At 54.7% G+C, this 18,493-nt stretch overlaps 1 protein-coding gene across 1 annotated transcript in view; it reads left to right on the top strand.

Moving 5' to 3' along the window:
* Positions 1 to 18,493, top strand: part of LOC144774144 (NACHT, LRR and PYD domains-containing protein 12-like) — a 518,892-nt gene that overhangs the window by 186,926 nt on the left and 313,473 nt on the right. Inside the window, exon 3 of the mRNA XM_078659163.1 lies at positions 5,279 to 6,998. Within this exon, the coding sequence (XP_078515289.1) occupies positions 5,279 to 6,998 (1,720 nt within the window). The remainder of the gene's footprint in view (positions 1 to 5,278; positions 6,999 to 18,493) is intronic.

Below are 18,493 nucleotides of genomic sequence, written 5' to 3'. Positions count from 1 at the left end.
TAAAATGAGCCAGCCAGACAGTGGAGAAGAATTAGAAAACATTTATTAGGCCATTAGTTTCTCTATAGAGAGGCCCCGTCAGGACTTCACTCCAAGGAGTGCGCCAAGAGGACTGCCGGTTCTCAAAACGACAATACATTATATCACGTTACAGTAACATTAGTCACGCCCCTAATGGAAAAGTACAGGACTGCAGAAATGGTGAACAATGAGCGCACACATGAAGCAGCTGCACCTGCGGGAGGATTGCTCTGTTATCACCCCCAAGGCCACGGAGCCGAAACTCCGCTCCTCCCGGGCATGGGAACATTACTGATAGCAAAGAAACACATTTCTTTGTTAGTTTGTCTGCAAATACTAACTAAAGGCGAGAAATGCTGAGACCAGGGATTTTCTGCTCATGATGCAGGGGGCATTGCAGTCTGGCCGCGGAGACATGTTCCCAAGATGGTGGCACAGAAGCTAAGCTAAGAAATTGCTAATTGGAACACGAAAATAACCAATTAGTCCTAAATACATATGCAACACATCCTTCGGTTAGACACACTATGCTAACTTATACATCATCATGTTGAGTAAATTGAGGGGCGGGAAATGAAAAACCTATCAATAACCATATGCAAATCAGTCTTGACCCTGTGCCTCATCAGAATAGTCCAGACCGAACTGCCAGGCCAGGACCACCCCGGACCGTAAACAAGCATCCTGAGACCAGTTTCAGTGTATGTCACCCTTCTTCATCCAGGCTAGCTTAAATCCAGTGGCACAGTGAGCAAGAGACCACCGTCTTGGCTTACCCATCCCACTTAGGGCAAAAAGTGTTACAGCAAACAAATGATGGATGGAATGCTGACAATACAAACATTCTCCCCCAGTCAAAAAATCTGGGATAAATCCATCGTTCTTTTCCTTTTATGCCACCACAGTTTGGACCCAGCCATATGCAAATCCGTCTTGACCCTGTGCCTCATGGGAACAGTCCAGATCGAATTGCCAGGCCAGGCCCTCCTTGGACCTGAAACTAGCATCCTGGGACCGGTGTCAGAGTAAGTCACCCTACTTCAGCCAGGCTAGCTTGAATCCAGTGGCACAGTGAGCAAGGGACACACGTTTGGGCATACCCATCCCACTTAGGGCGAACAGTGTTACAGCAAACAAATGATGGACGGAATGCTGACAATGCAAACATTCTCACCCAGTCAAAAGATCTGGACGTGGATCCTGGGCTCTCTGTGCCACGGTAATCAAGCTATCCTGGCTGAAGAGGGGTGAAACCCCAAAACTGGTCCTTGGATGCTTATTTCCTTTCCTTGTGAAGACCTGGCTTGGCAGTTTGGGCTGGACTGTTCCCATGAGGCACTGGGTCAAGACTGATTTGCATATGGCCAGGTCTAAACTGAGGTGGCATGGTGAGCAAAAGAATGATGGATTTAACCCAGGTCTCTTGACTGGGGGTGAATGTTTTTATTTGTTCTGCATTCCGTCCATCAATTGTGTGTCTTTTGCTTTCTCGTCCTAAGTGCGCCAGGTATGCCGATACGTGGGTCCCGGGCTCACTGTGGCACTGGAATCAAGCTATCCTGTCCTAGGATGCTTATTTCCGGTCCTAAGATGCTTGTTTCCGGTCCAGGGAGAAGCTGGCTTGACAGTTCGGGCTGGACTGTTCCTGTTAGGCACAGGGTCAAGACTGATTTGCATATGGCTGAGTATAGCTGGGGTGGCATGGTGAGCAAAAAATGTATGGATTTACCCCAGATCTCTTGACTTGGGGTGAATGTTTCGATTTGTTCTGCATTCCATCCATCAATTGTGTGTCTTTTGCTTATTTAGGAGTCTGCATGAAAATGTGGGAGTAATCCCTCATGATGGCTTTAATTATGAGTTGAAGGGTAAAACCCAATCCCTTCCCAAACAAGAGTATTATGCATGGAGTGGAATTTCAGTTGTTATTGCAAATACCACTGTAGGAACTGGGGTCACCAGTTCCCCGGGGGGTAGCTTGGTCCGAGCAGGTAGGTACCCGAAGCTTAGGTGTAAAGTGACTATACAGCACACACATCCACTGAGACAGAGAGCGCACACAATGACTGAGACCACACCAGTAAGTTTTTATTAAACTCAATAAGCTTTATCTAGATCAAGGTTCACGGCTGCAAATTATTTAGGGCAATTTCAGTAATCAAGGTATCAACATCCCATCAATACATTTCATTAGAGTGGAAGAAAGGGAGCAATTCAATAATGCAGCACACTTCAATAACCATTTAGTTGAAGGGATACACGTTTCATTACTCAGCCATGAACTTTTCATTATATAACTGTAGGCATTCATTAGTCACTGCATTAGGCTGGACTAACACATTCCCTGAAGCAGGAGTAAAACATTTCATCAAGAATAACCATCTCCTTATGCAGGCAATCATTTCATTAAGGAGCAATAGACAGGTAATTGAAAATCAGGCAGGAATCAACATCTCATTAGCCTCATTAGCAGTAATGAGCATTTCTTCAGGTAAAATGAACCTTTTCATATGACTCGGGCCCCAAAGGGGTTTGGAGGGGCCCTGGCCCAGTTCTGGTCTTGATCGGGGCTAATTGTGGCCAACGGGGCCCAGTCACCAGTTTTCCCCAAGGAGGGTCGAGCTCAGGGCCTCCTGGGGCCTCCCGCCCTCCTCCTTGGGGGGGTTTGTTGAACTTCTGGCCGTGAATTGGGGGCCAATGGGGCCCAGCAATAATTTCCACCAGGGGAGGGGCGAACTCTGGGCCTTCTCCAGCCTTCCGCCCTCCTCCCCGGGGTTTACCTGACTCTTCGGGCCTACTCGGCCCCTTGCGGCGGTCTGGATGGAAGGGAGGGCACTGGCCCTCCTGTAGGCCTCACTCGGCCCAGCACTGCTGTGGGGCCAGTTGCGGTGCACTGGCGCCAGTGGAGGGCAGGCCCAGTGTGGGAAGCAGATCGGAGGGGGGCTCTCGTGCTCCACGGCCCCCTCCGCGATGAATCTTAGGCCAGGCCGGGCTTCCCCCGGGTGTCGGGCCTCGTTGTGAGGGACGCAGACCACCTGGCCAATCAAGCTGCAGCCGAGGCGGGAGGCGCGGCCAGTGACGCAGCCGGGCACCCCCGTCACGTGATAGGGGCGGTGATGGCGTCATGCCCAGCGCGGCCTAAATACCTCCCCCAAGGCTCCGGGTGCCACCGCGAGGACTGCGCACACACGGGCCAGGCGCGGCCCTCAGCAATGCGGCGGCAACCCTCTCCTGGTGCCGGAGGCCACCGAGGGGTGCAGAGAGATTCCGAGGGCTCCCGCGCTGTAGCGGTAAGTCGGGCGGCTCTTGAGTAGCGCGAAAGTCGCTTCCAGGGCCCGGCCCTCCGAGGAGCCAGCAGAGCTTCGGGGGGTGGTGGGAAGGCGGTAACAGCATCGCAGAACCCAGCGCGTCTCGAGGGCCCAGTCGGAGAGCGCCAGGCAGGCAGTGCAGTCAATGACGCAGTCAAGGCAAATCTCGCAAGGGGTATGAGACAGGACAGCGTCGGGGGCACAGTAGGGGAGCGCTGGATAGGCAGCTCAGTTAGTTCAGGCAGGGCAGGCAGTTTAAACAGGACCAGCCACACGACAGTGGCAGGACAGCTCAGGGGATTAGGTAGGACACCGCTTGGGCCCAGATTAAGGCCAGAGACACAGCGGTGACACAGTCCAGTACCTGGTTGATCCCCAGTAGTCCTTGGCACCACAGGTAGGTGTTTCTCTTGGCGCTTGATGGTTCCTGCACCCTTTTTGGAAGCAGACTCTCGGTTTCTTGAGGGGGGGGTTGAGTTGAAGGCTGCTGACAGGATTCCTCAGGAGGTCACTGCAGATGGTTCCTGGGTTTCCCTCCCGCCAGGCCAGATCAGTCGGCTAGTTCAGTGTTCCTCACACTGCTTGGTGGGCAGCGCCTAAACCCTGTCACCCGCGTAGGGTCCCCCAGGCCAATGATGCCCCAACTGACTAAAAACTTTCCCTCCTTTCTTTATGTATGGCCAGGTCAGGTGACCACCCTCTAAGGCTGCAAAACAGACTCCGCCCCTATTCTAGAAGGTTCCAGGAGCTTCCCTAGTCTAGCTATGGGCAGGCAAGGCAGGCTGGTATGGCAACAATGTTTAAGGGTTCCAGCCAGCTCCTGGTAACTAGAGTGCGCCTAAAAAGACCACGCTGCAGTAGCAGGGGTCAGTGGCAGCCAGGTTGGGGGAAGAGAGCACCTGCACCCTAGCATTGATTAGCAATGGGAAGGTGCTCGGAGATGTAAGGCCAACAAAAAAGAAGGTGGGAAAAATGAGGCAAGGGCGAAAACAAAATAGGGAAAGACCACCCTAGGGCTGACAGGTCTAACAACCACACCCCCACAACTTACCGCTGACAGTTTTTACAAGGATAATCCTGTCAAAATTTAACAGGGAATAATGAATGGTGAAAACGCCAGATTTGTTGAAAGGGGGGCTGAAAACAGCGATTCTACATGTAATGCCCCATTTTCACATGGTATCTCAGAGTTTCAGGTTTATACGGTTTCTGATGAATGGCTCAGCCTGGAGTAATGGTAGTTTCCGGGATCAGCGCACACCTCACTCATTACCAGGGCACTTGTAGTTGAATATTTACCTTGAAAATGGTAGTGTGTGTAGATCCACCCTTGGAGTGTGGCCCTCAGCGGCCCCTCGTGTGATCTTCACTCACCATCGGTGATGTTGACTCTCTTGATGAATGTAGAGTCTCCCACACTACTGTTTCAGGGGTGTAGATTCCATTACAGACATTGTAGTGAAGGACGCGGCATTTAAAGGGTGGCCGCACATGGACTGGGGGGCTGAGGGCATCCGTGGAAGGGAGACAAAGAACTGCTAACTTTGTTGTTTTTTTAAGTATTTTGGCCTCCTTGTTTGATGAGCCTGTGATGTTTTTCTTTTGCTGATAGACGTTTTCAGGAAATAAATGTAGTTATAACTGAGCCTTCATTTCCTATAATAGTATTCTTTCCTGGGAATTATGTCCTTGATCATTCTGCCCTGTTTATTTCAATCCAAAGTCTGTCATTTCAGGATAACAATGAATCCCCGATGCTAAGATCTCACAGCGTAATTTATCATTCTTTTCGATATCACCAAACAAGAACCAAATGTAGCAGTGACTACAAATAAATCTGAAGTGTTTCATGCTCATTGTGACTGTGCAGTTAATTTAAACTATAACACTGTTATGTCACACTTTATTCCTAAGTCCATGTTTCATAATTTGTTTTTATTTTTAAACAGATCACAAGAGGAAGTACAAGGAATTCATTAAAGATGAATTCAGAGAAATGAAAGATAATGACAGTAGAATCGGGGAAACTGTGACTTTAGAAGGAAGGTATACAAAGCTCCTCATTTTAAAGAACTATCGTAATAAGAAAGATAAAGAACATGAAATAATGTCTTGTGGAGAGAGACATCTACAGCTTATGGTGAAAAGAGCTGCAGATTCATACTCGAGCATCGAACATTTATTTCCCTCTGACAAGGGTGGACACGTCCCCAGGACTGTGGTGCTCCAGGGAGTGGCTGGGATCGGAAAGACAATGACTGCCCGAAAGATCATGTTCGACTGGGCATCGGACAAACTCTTCAAGGACAGATTTGAGTATGTGTTTTACATCCACTGCAGAGAATATAACCAGCTGAGTGCACAGAGGCCGATCGCTGACCTCATCTTACCCAGCATTGAAGGGTGGCCGTGCCTGTCAATGAGTGAGATCGAAGCCAACCCTGAAAGGATGCTCTTCATCATCGACGGCTTCGATGAACTTAAAATCAATGAAGATTTGCTGTACGGTGATCCTGATAAAAAATCTCAAGAGGGTAAAACAATCTTCAGTTTATTAAGGAATAGGTATATAAAGGATTCATATAAAATAATCACCACCAGGCCAACTGCTTTGGACGCCCTGGGAAAGTGCGTGAAGGGAGAACGCTTCACAGAGATACTTGGGTTTTCTGAAGCTGGTAGGAAGGAATATTTTACAAGGTTCTTTGGAGATGAAATACAAGCTGCAGACGCTATTGGAATTGTAAAAGAAAATGAAATCCTCTACACCATGTGTTTTGTGCCCATCGTGTGCTGGATTGTCTGCACTGTAATCAAGGGGCAGATGGAAGATGAGGAGGATTCTTTCTATGATTTGAGAACAATTACTTCTGTCTACTTGCTTTTTCTTTTCAATTTATTGAAGCAGCAGAGTTTAGAGTCTGTGCAGCAAAGCATTACCAGTAACTTGAAGAGGCTGTGTGCCTTGGCTAACGAAGGTGTCTATCAGCAGAAAATACTATTTGAAGAACATGACATAGTTAAACATGGTGTAGACATACCGGCCGTCCAATCCCTCTTCCTGAACAATAATATTTTTAAACAATGTACTGAAAAGCTCAGCCTCTACAGCTTCATCCACTTGAGCTTCCAGGAGTTTTTTGCTGCGCTCTTTTACATACTAGAAGGAAATGATACAACTGCAGAGAACACAGAGAGTCCGCAGCGAGCCGTGACCCGCTTACTGAGGGATTACACTGAGTTTGGAAATAATCACTTAATGCTGACTGTGCGCTTTCTGTTCGGCCTTCTCAATCCAGAGAGACTGAATACGATAAACAGGAAATTCCAATATAAGGTTTCACCAGAAATCAAACCTGTGCTACAGGCCTGGATAACAGAAAAACTAAACCAAGAAGGAGCCGAGCTCACTAGTCACACAATGGACTTATACCACTGTTTGTACGAGACTCAAGATGAAGACTTTGTGACAACAGAACCTGCATGTGTGAAACACATAATAATAAATAAAACGACGATGGAGCGAGAGATGAGTTCCATGGATTTCAGAGCCCTCGCATTCTGTTTAAAGCATTCAGGAGTCGAGAGCATTGATCTACACGAGATTACAATGAGTCCTGAGGGTGTCAGAGCACTGAAGCCACTTTTAATGAAATGTTCAAGTCTTCGGTAAGTCTCAATTTTGTATATTTCATGTTGTACGTGTTTTAAAGTAAAAATAAACAATGGTAGCATTGGATATCCTGTCAGGGATGTATGGCATAAAACACAATAAATCACATTGTCCCCTTGGTGGAGCATTTAATTTGTGGGGTGCTAGGCGTTATCTTTTATTGCACTTCGCTGCGCCACGCTCGGCACTTTGTTTCATGGCACTTCGTTGGCTGCAGTGACTGTGTCATCCCCTGTGCTGCTATGAGTGGGGGGCGCGGCTCACCTTTTTGAGGTTCAGTGGAGCTAACTCATATTTCAGAAACTGCCTCGTCAGGGAGAGGAGGAGCAGCAAAATCAGAGCTGCAGGGGCAACTCCCCCAAAATGCAGCACACACACACATAACATGCAGAGCACATCAACACTGACAACAATGTGGCACAAACCGCAAAACAGCCGCAACAGAACACAGGACACAACTGGTGCCGACTGGGTGTAGGCACTGGCCAATCACAATTGGCATTGCAGGGAAATGTGATTTGATAATGTACAAGTAAAAACACACAAACACGTCTGTTGTCGAAATGTCCACTGTCCCCCATCAAATAGGGAGCTCCTCCCAAACAGCCACGATGTACACAGTCATGCAGTCTGTATGTAAACATGGACAATGCGACAACATACATGTGAACACATTGTTAAACTGCATCTCCTCTTCAAAGTGCAGAGGGAAAACCAACACCTCATGCAGAGCAGCCTGAACCTCTCTTCTCTGATGACGAAGAGGACCACTACAGCTTTGATTCCAACGTCCTCCAACAGCTCGTGGACAACCTCTGCAGGGCACCTCCAGGAGCTGGGCAGCCCAGCTGCTACGAGGAGAGCCCCACCCCCTTCACAGACCACACAGCAGGCAGCACCCACCACCACGGCTGCCCCCCAGGACCCCCACAAAGAACACATGGCCTTCTGATGTCGTGTGATGGGATGCCAGGAGCAGCTGGATGAACAGGTGCGGGTGGGCTTCGACCGCATGGCAGCCAAACTAGATGCCATACTTGGTTGTCTAAATCCCATCAGATACCACTCACAGTCCGTAACAGACACTCACAGTCTGCCCCATGCTCTTCAATGGACCAAGGCTGACATCTCTGGAGCCCTGACTCAGAGAATAGAACAACTGTACAGTCAGAGTGGCTCTAGCGATGTCACCCTGGAGTTGGGACACATGCAGAGGTTAATGGAGACCATGGAGCAGGCGCATGCGGAAAGAGCAGCTGCCACAGCTGGCCACCAGCAAGAGGTAGCTGGGTTCCTCATTGACCTCAGGACCATCCTCATGGCATTGCTGCCACAAGGCTTGGCACTGATGCATGCTGCTGCTACCTCTACATCCACATCTCCGCCCCCTGAAGTGTCCGTGCCACACAGTGCGGCAGACATTCTACCTCTGTCCCATGATGTGTAACTGAAACACAGTGCTGGAGAAAGGCCAGCACCACCCATAAGTGAGACACATGGAACAGCAGAGGATGAAGATGCGGATGAATCTGCCTTCGTGGTAAGCAGGACGCAGTAGCATTCATCTCCCCCATATGTCCGGTTTCTGCTTGGTTCTGCCCTCTGCATCATCACCTTCCACTCTCCCCCGATACGCACTGTGACACTCACCTTAGACCTCGACATGGACTGCCATATACTGTGTGATTGCCAATGACACGCCATTCAGGCTGCGTACTGAACACTTCCTCTTCCTTTGGACTTGTCATTCCCTGAAGGACTCTGGCTGGCCCTCCACGGGACAACATTGTAAAGTGGTGTTTTTCATGGCCCTGTACTGCTCCAGATGCAACACTAAACTGAATGTGCATTAAACTCTCCGAATCACACAGATGTGTCGTGTCTATGGTCTAACAAGTGTAAATGTAAATGTAAATTGTAAATTGATACTTGTATAGCGCACTACTCACCCGCAAGGGTCTCAAAGCGCTAGTACGAATACCGCTGTGGAACCCATCCTGGCTTTCCCTGTGAGGTGTCCACTCCTGGGCACCCCCAAGGTGGAGGCCAGGCATCCTTAGCGTTGTGGGGGCTGTTGTGGAGATTAAGCAAGCTATTGCCCAGAGGTGCAGAGTGGGACTCCATGATTGGAATAGGCACCGAGGCGAGAATTATCAGGTCCGTGGAATTTTTTAGCCCAAGACCCGCCGAGGCGGGGAATTGAACCCTGGTCCCGGTCTAGACCTCTGCATCAGGGTCTGCCGCTCTAACCATTGAGGGTCAGTGAATCCCTCTTACGTCCATGTGGCTCATGTCATTGGACTTGGGTCATAGGGTGAAACATTGCCGAATGTTGTCCGGGTGGCGCCGACGCAAGAACACCGACACACGCATTTGTTACTTCCTTGTCCAGCCCTGTACGGAACAACGGCCAGAGCCCCGGGGTCATTGTTCAAACCCTTACGCTTGACTGGCATTCGCCAGGCCAGCCCACTACACTTACGCATACGGGGAAGACAACGCTACATGTGCCAGTTCTTCCCTGTAGTGATCTGCTGACCACACAGCTGGTTTACACCCACACCACACCCATCCAGCACACAGGACATGTGACCCTGCCAATAAAGACGGCCAGGCGCACATACTCAACAGCATTTCCAACCTCTCTTGATGTGTATCCGTGTGGTGCACATGTAGGCATAGGGGCCCAGGGGCCTGCGACTTCACATTCCGTCGGCACGGAGGTGACATGATGGCCTCTGCACCACGATACTCAATCATAGAGGGTCCATGACATGCGGCACACAAACTTGGTGGCACTGGATGCACTGCGGCTAGCACAGGCACACCACCACAGGACGGTGACTTTCGGTGCATAGAGGTAGGGACAACGTAAGTGCTGAGCAGGTGTGCAGCCTGCGATGATGCCCCATCCTAGCGGACCGGACTGGTACGGATTTGTGTGGGCCCTGCTGGACCGCAGTGTAGGCCTGAGCAAGTGGGCAATGCATGCCTACTGCCATGTGGCGTAGCCTTGCGGGTCACAGAGTTAGTGCCACCTCAAGGGCTGAGCGGGTGTGCAGCCTGCGTGTTGGACCTGGCCTCATGGCGTGGTCCTACCCCTCCCGCATGGCGGGCCCAGAACGACATCGGCCCTCCACCGAGCCTCGGGCAGCCCCTTCTGCCCGACCCTGCACGCCCCAACACTGCCGGTCTGGTTACCATCCCGGACCACCACTACCGGCCTGGCTCCATCTTAGGCCCATCACGTCCTGAGCACGAGGCCTCGCCCGACTCCATCTTGGGCCCACCACGTCACGAACACGTGGCCTCGGCCCCGGCCCAGGCCCCAGCGAAGCCCCGACATCGAGGCACCAAGATCCACCCAGGTGGTCGAGTGGCCACTCGACAGATCCTGGAGGAAGGGGAGTTTCGATGGTCCTCCCGCCGTCTCCAGACGCCTGGTATCGATCGCCCTCCGGCCTCCCTGGGCGCTGGCTCCACCCCCTCTGCTGGGTGTCTGGACACCATCATCCCGGCCCCTCTGGCCCCCAGGCGGAGGGTCCGGACTTCAAAGGACCCCAGTCCTATATCTGGGCCAGCCCCGGAGTAGGACGCCAGTTGTATCCTGGACTGGAAAGCCCTGCTGACGCTGTCACGGCCGACACCAGAAGAACTCATTGTCCTGTAACCTGACGATACCCTGAGAGCCTGCTGGCGCTGCCGCGGCTCACCTTTGCTGAACCATCTTGAGAGCCTGCTGGCGCTGCCGCGGCTGAACCATCTTAAGAGCCTGCTGGCGTTGCCGCGGCTGAACCATCTTGAGAGCCTGCTGGCGCTGCCGCGGCCCACCTTTGCCGAACCATCGTAAGAGCCTGCTGGCGCTGCCGCGGCTGAACCATCTTGAGAGGCGGCTGGCGCTGCCGCGGCCAACCTTTGCCGAACCATCCTGGGAGCCTGCTGGCGCTGCCGCGGCCCATCTTCGCCGAAACCACCTCGAGGCCTGCTGGCGCTGCCGCGGCCTCCCCTCCGATACCGACCACCTGTCGAGTCCTGCTGGCGCTGCCGCGGCTCGACCTCTCGGAACCCCCGGCTCGAGGATTGAGAGCTGTGCGCAGGGTATCCCTTCCTGCACCCATATTGAGACTGTCCCGCTACCCTGTCCCTTTTAAGAGACTCCACAGATCCCTCGATCTACCTGTATATACCGCTGAGAACCAGCAACCTTTATTCCTGATAAAGCTTAAGAACTTGACCTCTTGTGTGGTGTCCGTTTGTAGTGTTGTTATTACTCTGCTGTACGATCCTAGGAGAGGACCCTCACCCAGGAGGCCTCTCGATAACGCTCGGCTACTTCTCGACGGAGAGGTGGACCTAGGGGTGGTTAGTCAGACATCTTCTGCCTCCCCCGGGACCGCCTTTCTAACAGTGGTGGCAGCGGTGGGATCCCAGCCGACACAGATCGTACAGAGAGTGATTCACTCACTACCGAGAAAAACACACCGCGACCATGACTACGCAAGAAACGAGACCGACTACGGAATTCCAGAAAGAAAAAATGGAAGACTACAGTCACAAGGAATTAAAACAATTCTGCAAATACCTGGGCATCGCTACCACAGGCCTAAGCACCAAGGAAGACTTTAAATTGGCCCTACAGGCATGGGTGGACGCCGGTGACACGCCACCCCAAAATGAAGACAACCCGGGCCCGAACGGAAGCCCGGAGACCGACACAACCCCAGTAGGGGAGAGACCCGCCAATCCAAGCACGAGCCCCCACGAAGAAGCCCGAGAACGAGAGAGGAACCGACTCCACGAATTGGAACTCGCCCGACTCCGGCTGGATGGAGAACTGCAGCTGGCGGAAAGGAAAATAGCACTCGAGCAACTACGGCTAGAAGGAGACCTAGTGGAGAAACGAAGACAAAGAGACCTCGAGGAGAAGAAACTCATGCTCTAGCATGAGCGCGGCCTAAAGGAACTGGAAATAAAGGCCAAAACGAATGAGGCCAGCGCCTCCGGGGGCAAGACCTCGCCCCCTCCGATGGACACGAAGGTGCACATACCCAAGGATGTCGTCAAAGAGTACTACAAGAACGACGACATCCAACAATGGTTCAAAGCCTATGAAGTAGCCATGACCGCCCATCGAGTACCCCTCAAGGACTGGGGCGCCGGCCTGTGGGGGAAGTTCGTCAACGAGGGGAGAGACGCCCTACGAGAGCTTCGCGATACCGAGATGACCTCCTACGAACACATGAAAACCGCACTCCTCACTCGCTACGGACTCACCCCCGAAATGTACCGGCAGCGATTCCGAGACTGTAAAAAGATCCCCGGTACCACGTGGGTGGAGTGCGTGAACTTTTTCAGCAGAGCCTTCGAGGGGTGGATCAGAGGCAGCCAGGTCACCACCTACCAGCAGTTGGTCGACCTCATTATATGGGAACATCTTTCCAATAACTGCTTCATCGAACTCCGGCAGCATCTCCTCGACACCAAACTGACTGAGCCACGAAAACTCGCTGTCGAGGCGGATAGATGGGTGAGCACCCGAGTCCCACGGAGCCCGATGGGAGACTATGGCCGGGGATCCCCGGGGAACCACCGACCACGAGGCGGCGGAGGAGGCCAGAACAGGGGCCGAGACGCCCCCGCGGGGTCCTCCCCTACCTCCACTTCGCCATCCCTGGGCCGAAGGGGGTTCCCCCCGCAAGACCGGGGCCCCGCCCGAATGTTACGTGCCACAGATGCCAGCGACAGGGTCATTATGCGAATGACCCCCTCTGCCCGATGAACCAGCGACCCGGCACCACCGCCCCCCCGAACCGCCAAATCACGCCCGCCGTCCTGGGTACAGAAGGAGGCGAGGAAGAAGACAATGACCCCGAGCAGGCCGAGTGGGAGCCCGCCGCTATGATGTTGGCATGCCTGCGTGATCGAGACATGATCCCCCGAGACACGATCCCAGGCAACACACAGAAATACCGCCCATGGGTCACCATCAATGGACGCCGGGCCGAAGTCCTCCGTGACACTGGAGCCAGCGTGACGGCGGTCCGCTGCCACTTGGTGACCCCAGAACAAATTCTTCCCAATGTCCTGTGCCCGGTGCGGACGGCGACAACTCCGAAAGTTTATGCCAGATGGCCCGTATCCCCTTCGAGTGGGGAGGGGTGTCGGGTATACTGAAGGTGACCGTCATGGACGATGCCCCCGTGGACTGCCTCCTCGGGATCGACCTGGAAAGTTCCCCCTGGGCCGGCGTCGAGCGGAGAGAGCATCTGGGGATGCTAGGACTTCCAGAGTGGGTCTGTGCGACCACCCGCTCCAAGTCCGCCCGAGCCACCGCCCCAACGGAGGATGCCCCGGCAGAGGAACCAGAGTGGCCCGCACTTCCACCGCCCGCCGTCCCCGAGGACGCCGACCCTGAACCCGGCCCCCAGGGGCCCAGCCATGAAGACCTCACCGAACTCGGCCACCTTCCAGAACTAGCTCAATGGCGCCAAGAAGGTGGCCCCACCCGCGAATAATTCCGGCAGGAACAAAAAACCTGTCCCTCCCTCGAGGGAATCCGACAACAAGCCGCCACTCAAGCCGCTGGAGACCCCTCGGGGTCCCACTGGGTCTATTGGGACCACGACCTTCTCTACAGCGAGCAGAAGATTGCCGAACTAGGGGCCGGCCGGGTGCTGGTCGTTCCCCTCCGATTCAGAGACTTCCTCTTGAACTTGGCACATGACGTGCCCCTCGCCGGGCACCTGGGGCAGGACAAAACTTACAGCCGCCTGGTGACCCATTTCTACTGGCCGAAAATGCTCAACGATGTGCATAATCACTGCCGATCCTGTCCGACTTGCCAAGCCAGCGGGAAGAGCGGGGGAAAAGTCAAAGCTCCACTCCAGCCGTTTCCTGTCGTCACCACCCCCTTCGAGAGAGTAGGGATCGACATCGTGGGGCCCTTGGACCCCCGCACCTCTCAGGGGCACCGCTTCATCCTCGTTCTAGTGGACCATGCCACCCGCTATCCTGAAGCCATCCCCCTCCGAACCATCACGGCCCCAGTAGTAGGCCGGGCCCTAATGGGGCACCAACTTTATATCCAAATATATGCGGTCCCTGTGGCAACAGTGCGGGGTCACATATAAGTTCACCACCCCGTATCACCCCCAAGGAAATGGACTTGTGGAGCGGTTTAACCAAACACTGAAGGGAATGATCAAGGGCCTAGAGGAGCCGCTACGACGCAAATGGGATGTCCTGCTGCCCTGCCTCCTGTTTGCATATCGCGAGGTACCCCAGAAGTCCCTGGGGTTCAGCCCCTTTGAACTATTGTATGGGCACCCGGTCCGCGGCCCCCTCAGCCTGGTCAAGGAAGGCTGGGAAACGGCTGTCCGAGGTGCTCCACCCGATGTCTACCAGTACCTCCTGACCCTCCGCAACCAGACTCGGTAGTTCCGGGACCTGGCCGAGGCCAACCTGGAGGCTAGTCAGGAGGAGATGAAACGCTGGTATGACCAGAACGCCTCGTCCATCGAATTCGAGCCGGGCCAGCAGGTCTGGGTCATGTCCCCGGTCGAACCTTGTGCCCTCCAGGACAAATGGACGGGGCCCTTCAAGGTGGTGGAGCGCAAGAGCCCCGTAACTTACTTGGTGGACATGGAGTCCCCCAGGAACCCCCTCCGGGTTCTGCACGCCAACCGGATCAAGCCTCACTTTGCCCGCACAGAACTGAGCCTACTGCTAGCTACTGATGACGGAGCGGAAGACGACTCCGAGCCTCTACCCGATCTCCTGAGCACCACTGAGAAGGACGGCTCCGTCGAAGGGGTCACGCTCTCCCCTACCCTGACCCCAGAACAGCACCAGGACTGCCGGAAGCTGCTGGGACAATTTGCAGACCTCTTCTCCCTCACTCCCGGAGTCACCCGGTGCTGTGTACACGATGTAGACACTGGGGAGAGCCCGCCTGTCCGACAGCGAGCTTTCCGAGTGCCCGACCCAGTTCGGGCCTGCATTCAATCCGAGGTGGCCAAGATGTTAGCTCTGGGGGTAGTCGAACCCTCCGACAGTCCCTGGGCCAGTCCCGTTGTCCTGGTCCCAAAAGCCACCGCCCCCGGCACACCCCGGAGCTCCGGTTCTGTGTCGACTACTGGGGGCTGAATGCAGTCACCAGGACCGACGCACATCCCATCCCCCGGGCGGATGAACTGATCGATCGCCTGGGGGCCGCAAAGTATCTCAGCACCTTTGACCTCACAGCCGGGTATTGGCAGATCGGCCTCACACCTGGAGCACAAGAGCGATCGGCCTTCTCGACCCCTGATGGCCATTACCATTTCAAGGTGATGCCCTTCGGCATGAAAAACGCCCCGGCCACCTTCCAGAGACTCGTGAATCGAGTGCTGGCCGGACTAGAGGAGTTCAGCGCCGCCTATCTAGACGACATTGCGGTGTACAGCCTCCACTGGGATGAGCACCTGACCCACCTCTGGGAGGTCCTGACGGCCCTCCGACGGGCCGGACTGACAATAAAAGCCAGCAAGTGCCAGATAGGCCAAGGGTCCGTAACCTATCTGGGACACCAAGTGGGGAGCTGCCAGGTGGCTCCCCTCCAACCAAAGATTGATGCCATCCGGGCCTGGGAGCCCCCTGTCACCCAAACAGCCGTCCGAGCCTTCCTGGGGCTCACAGGATAATATCGGCGCTTCATAAAGGACTATGGAAGCATTGTGGGGCCCCTCACAGAACTAACCTCCAAGAGACTACCCCAAAAGGTGCACTGGACCCCCGAGTGCCAGGTAGCCTTCGACACCCTAAAGACCGCTATGTGCACCGCCCCTGTGCTCCAAGCTCCCGACTACAGCCGAGAGTTTGTGGTCCAAACCGACGCCTCGGAGCACGGCATTGGGGCGGTCCTCTCCCAAGTAAACCCAGAGGGAGCCGACCTTCCCGTTGCCTTCATCAGCCGGCGGCTGCTGGCCAGAGAACAACGGTGGAGCACCATCGAGAGGGAAGCCTTCGCCGTCGTGTGGGCCCTAAAGAAGCTCCGGCCCTACCTCTTCGGCACCCACTTCCGGGTCCAGACCGACCAACGGCCCCTGCGGTGGTTGATGCAGATGCGGGGAGAAAACCCGAAACTGTTGCGATGGTCCATCTCCCTGCAGGGGATGGACTTCACTGTGGAGCATCGCCCCGGCAACGACCACACCAATGCTGATGGCCTGTCCCGATTCTTCCGCCTCGGCGAGGAGAACCCCCAAGAAGATGGGTGACTCTCCCCTGCCTTCAGCTGGGGGGGACGCGTGTTGGACCCGGCCTCATGGCGTGGTCCTACCCCTCCCGCATGGCGGGCCCACAACGACATCGGCCCTCCACCGAGCCTCGGGCAGCCCCTTCTGCCCGACCCTGCACGCCCCAACACTGCCGGTCCGGTTACCATCCCGGACCACCACTACCGGCCTGGCTCCATCTTAGGCCCATCACGTCCTGAGCACGAGGCCTCGCCCGACTCCATCTTGGGCCCACCACGTCACGAACACGTGGCCTCGGCCCCGGCCCCGGCCCAGGCCCCAGCGAAGCCCCGACATCGAGGCACCAAGATCCACCCAGGTGGTCGAGTGGCCACTCGACAGATCCCGGAGGAAGGGGAGTTTCGATGGTCCTCCCGCCGTCTCCGGACGCCTGGTATCGATCGCCCTCCAGCCTCCCTGGGCGCTGGCTCCACCCCCCTGCTGGGTGTCTGGACACCATCATCCCGGCCCCTCTGGCCCCCAGGCGCGAGGGTCCGGACTTCAAAGGACCCCAGTCTATATATCTGGGCCAGCCCCGGAGTAGGACGCCAGTTGTATCCTGGACTGGAAAGCCCTGCTGACGCTGTTACGGCCGACACCAGAAGAACTCATTGTCCTGTAACCTGACGATACCCTGAGAGCCTGCTGGCGCTGCCGCGGCCCACCTTTGCTGAACCATCTTGAGAGCCTGCTGGCGCTGCCGCGGCTGAACCATCTTAAGAGCCTGCTGGCGCTGCCGCGGCTGAACCTTCTTGAGAGCCTGCTGGCGCTGCCGCTGCCCACCTTTGCCGAACCATCGTAAGAGCCTGCTGGCGCTGCCGCGGCTGAACCATCTTGAGAGCCGGCTGGCGCTGCCGCGGCCCACCTTTGCCAAACATCTTGGGAGGCTGCTGGCGCTGCCGCGGCCCCATCTTCGCCGAAACCACCCTCGAGGCCTGCTGGCGCTGCCGCGGCCTCCCCTCCGATACCGACCACCTGTCGAGTCCTGCTGGCGCTGCCGCGGCTCGACCTCTCGGAACCCCCGGCTCGAGGGATTGAGAGCTGTGCGCAGGGTATCCCTTCCTGCACCCATATTGAGACTGTCCCCGCTACCCTGTCCCTTTTACGAGACTCTACAGATCCCTCGATCTACCTGTATATACCGCTGAGAACCAGCAACCTTTATTCCTGATAAAGCTTAAGAACTTGACCTCTTGTGTGGTGTCCGTTTGTAGTGTTGTGATTACTCTGCTGTACGATCCTAGGAGAGGGCCCTCCCTCAGGAGGCCTCTCGATAACGCTCGGCTACTTCTCGACGGAGAGGTGGACCTAGGGGTGGTTAGTCAGACATCTTCTGCCTCCCCCGGGACCGCCTTTCTAACACTGCGATTATACCAGGTGCACTGGTATGTCATGGCGAAATCAAGACCCAGAATCAAAAGTGAGACCTGGTGGCCTGCGGGGCAGGGCTGCATGATTTGGAGGGTGCCCTGTCCACGGCCCCAGGCTTGTGGCTTGCAGCAGCACGTTGTGGGCCCTCTTTTCTACACGCCGGTGGCGGAAGGTGAGTAGTGAGGCCTGGGTACACAGGGGCGGGCATGCACCGCTGGGCAGCGGGAGGGGCTGGGGTGCAGCTGCGTGGGTGTGCGGGGTGGACAGGCGATGATGTTGTGTGCAATTGTATGTACTCTGCCATTCATGTATCTGGACTCTGTTTTCAGATTACGGGTCTGTTTTAGATGTGGGACCTGGGAAACTGCACTACATACTGGCACGTGTTTGTAGACACACCGGTGGCAGCAGGTGAGCAGTATGGCCTGGGTGCGCAGTGTTGGCACTCTCTCTCCCTCTCTTCTTTTCTCTGTGTCTCTCTCACCCTCTCTGTCCATCTATCTCTCTCTCCCCCTCTCTATCTGTCTATCTCTCTCTCCCCCTGTCTGTCCGTCTATCGCTCTCTCCCCCTCTATGTCTGTGTATCTCTCTTTCTTCTTCTTTTCTCTTCTCCTTCGCTCTCTCTCCGTCCCTTGATGTGTGCAGGACACACCTTCTCTTCATGATTTTTGTCTTGCAGGCTGTGATCTATGGATTGTCCCGTGGTGTTCTGTGTTTATTTGAATACATTTTCATTTGTTGATTTGAAGGTGAATGTGTGATGCTCATTTTTGTGTTGACACATGCATGTCACCTCTGTGTACACGTATGCTTTTTATCAGGATAGGTTTGCACTATTTTCAGCT

Source organism: Lissotriton helveticus, chromosome 8 (genome assembly GCF_964261635.1).
Source record: "Lissotriton helveticus chromosome 8, aLisHel1.1, whole genome shotgun sequence".
NCBI classification, from domain to species: domain Eukaryota; kingdom Metazoa; phylum Chordata; class Amphibia; order Caudata; family Salamandridae; genus Lissotriton; species Lissotriton helveticus.
The sequence above is the reverse complement of the archived record's forward strand: the minus strand, read 5'-3'. Positions and strand labels throughout refer to the sequence as shown.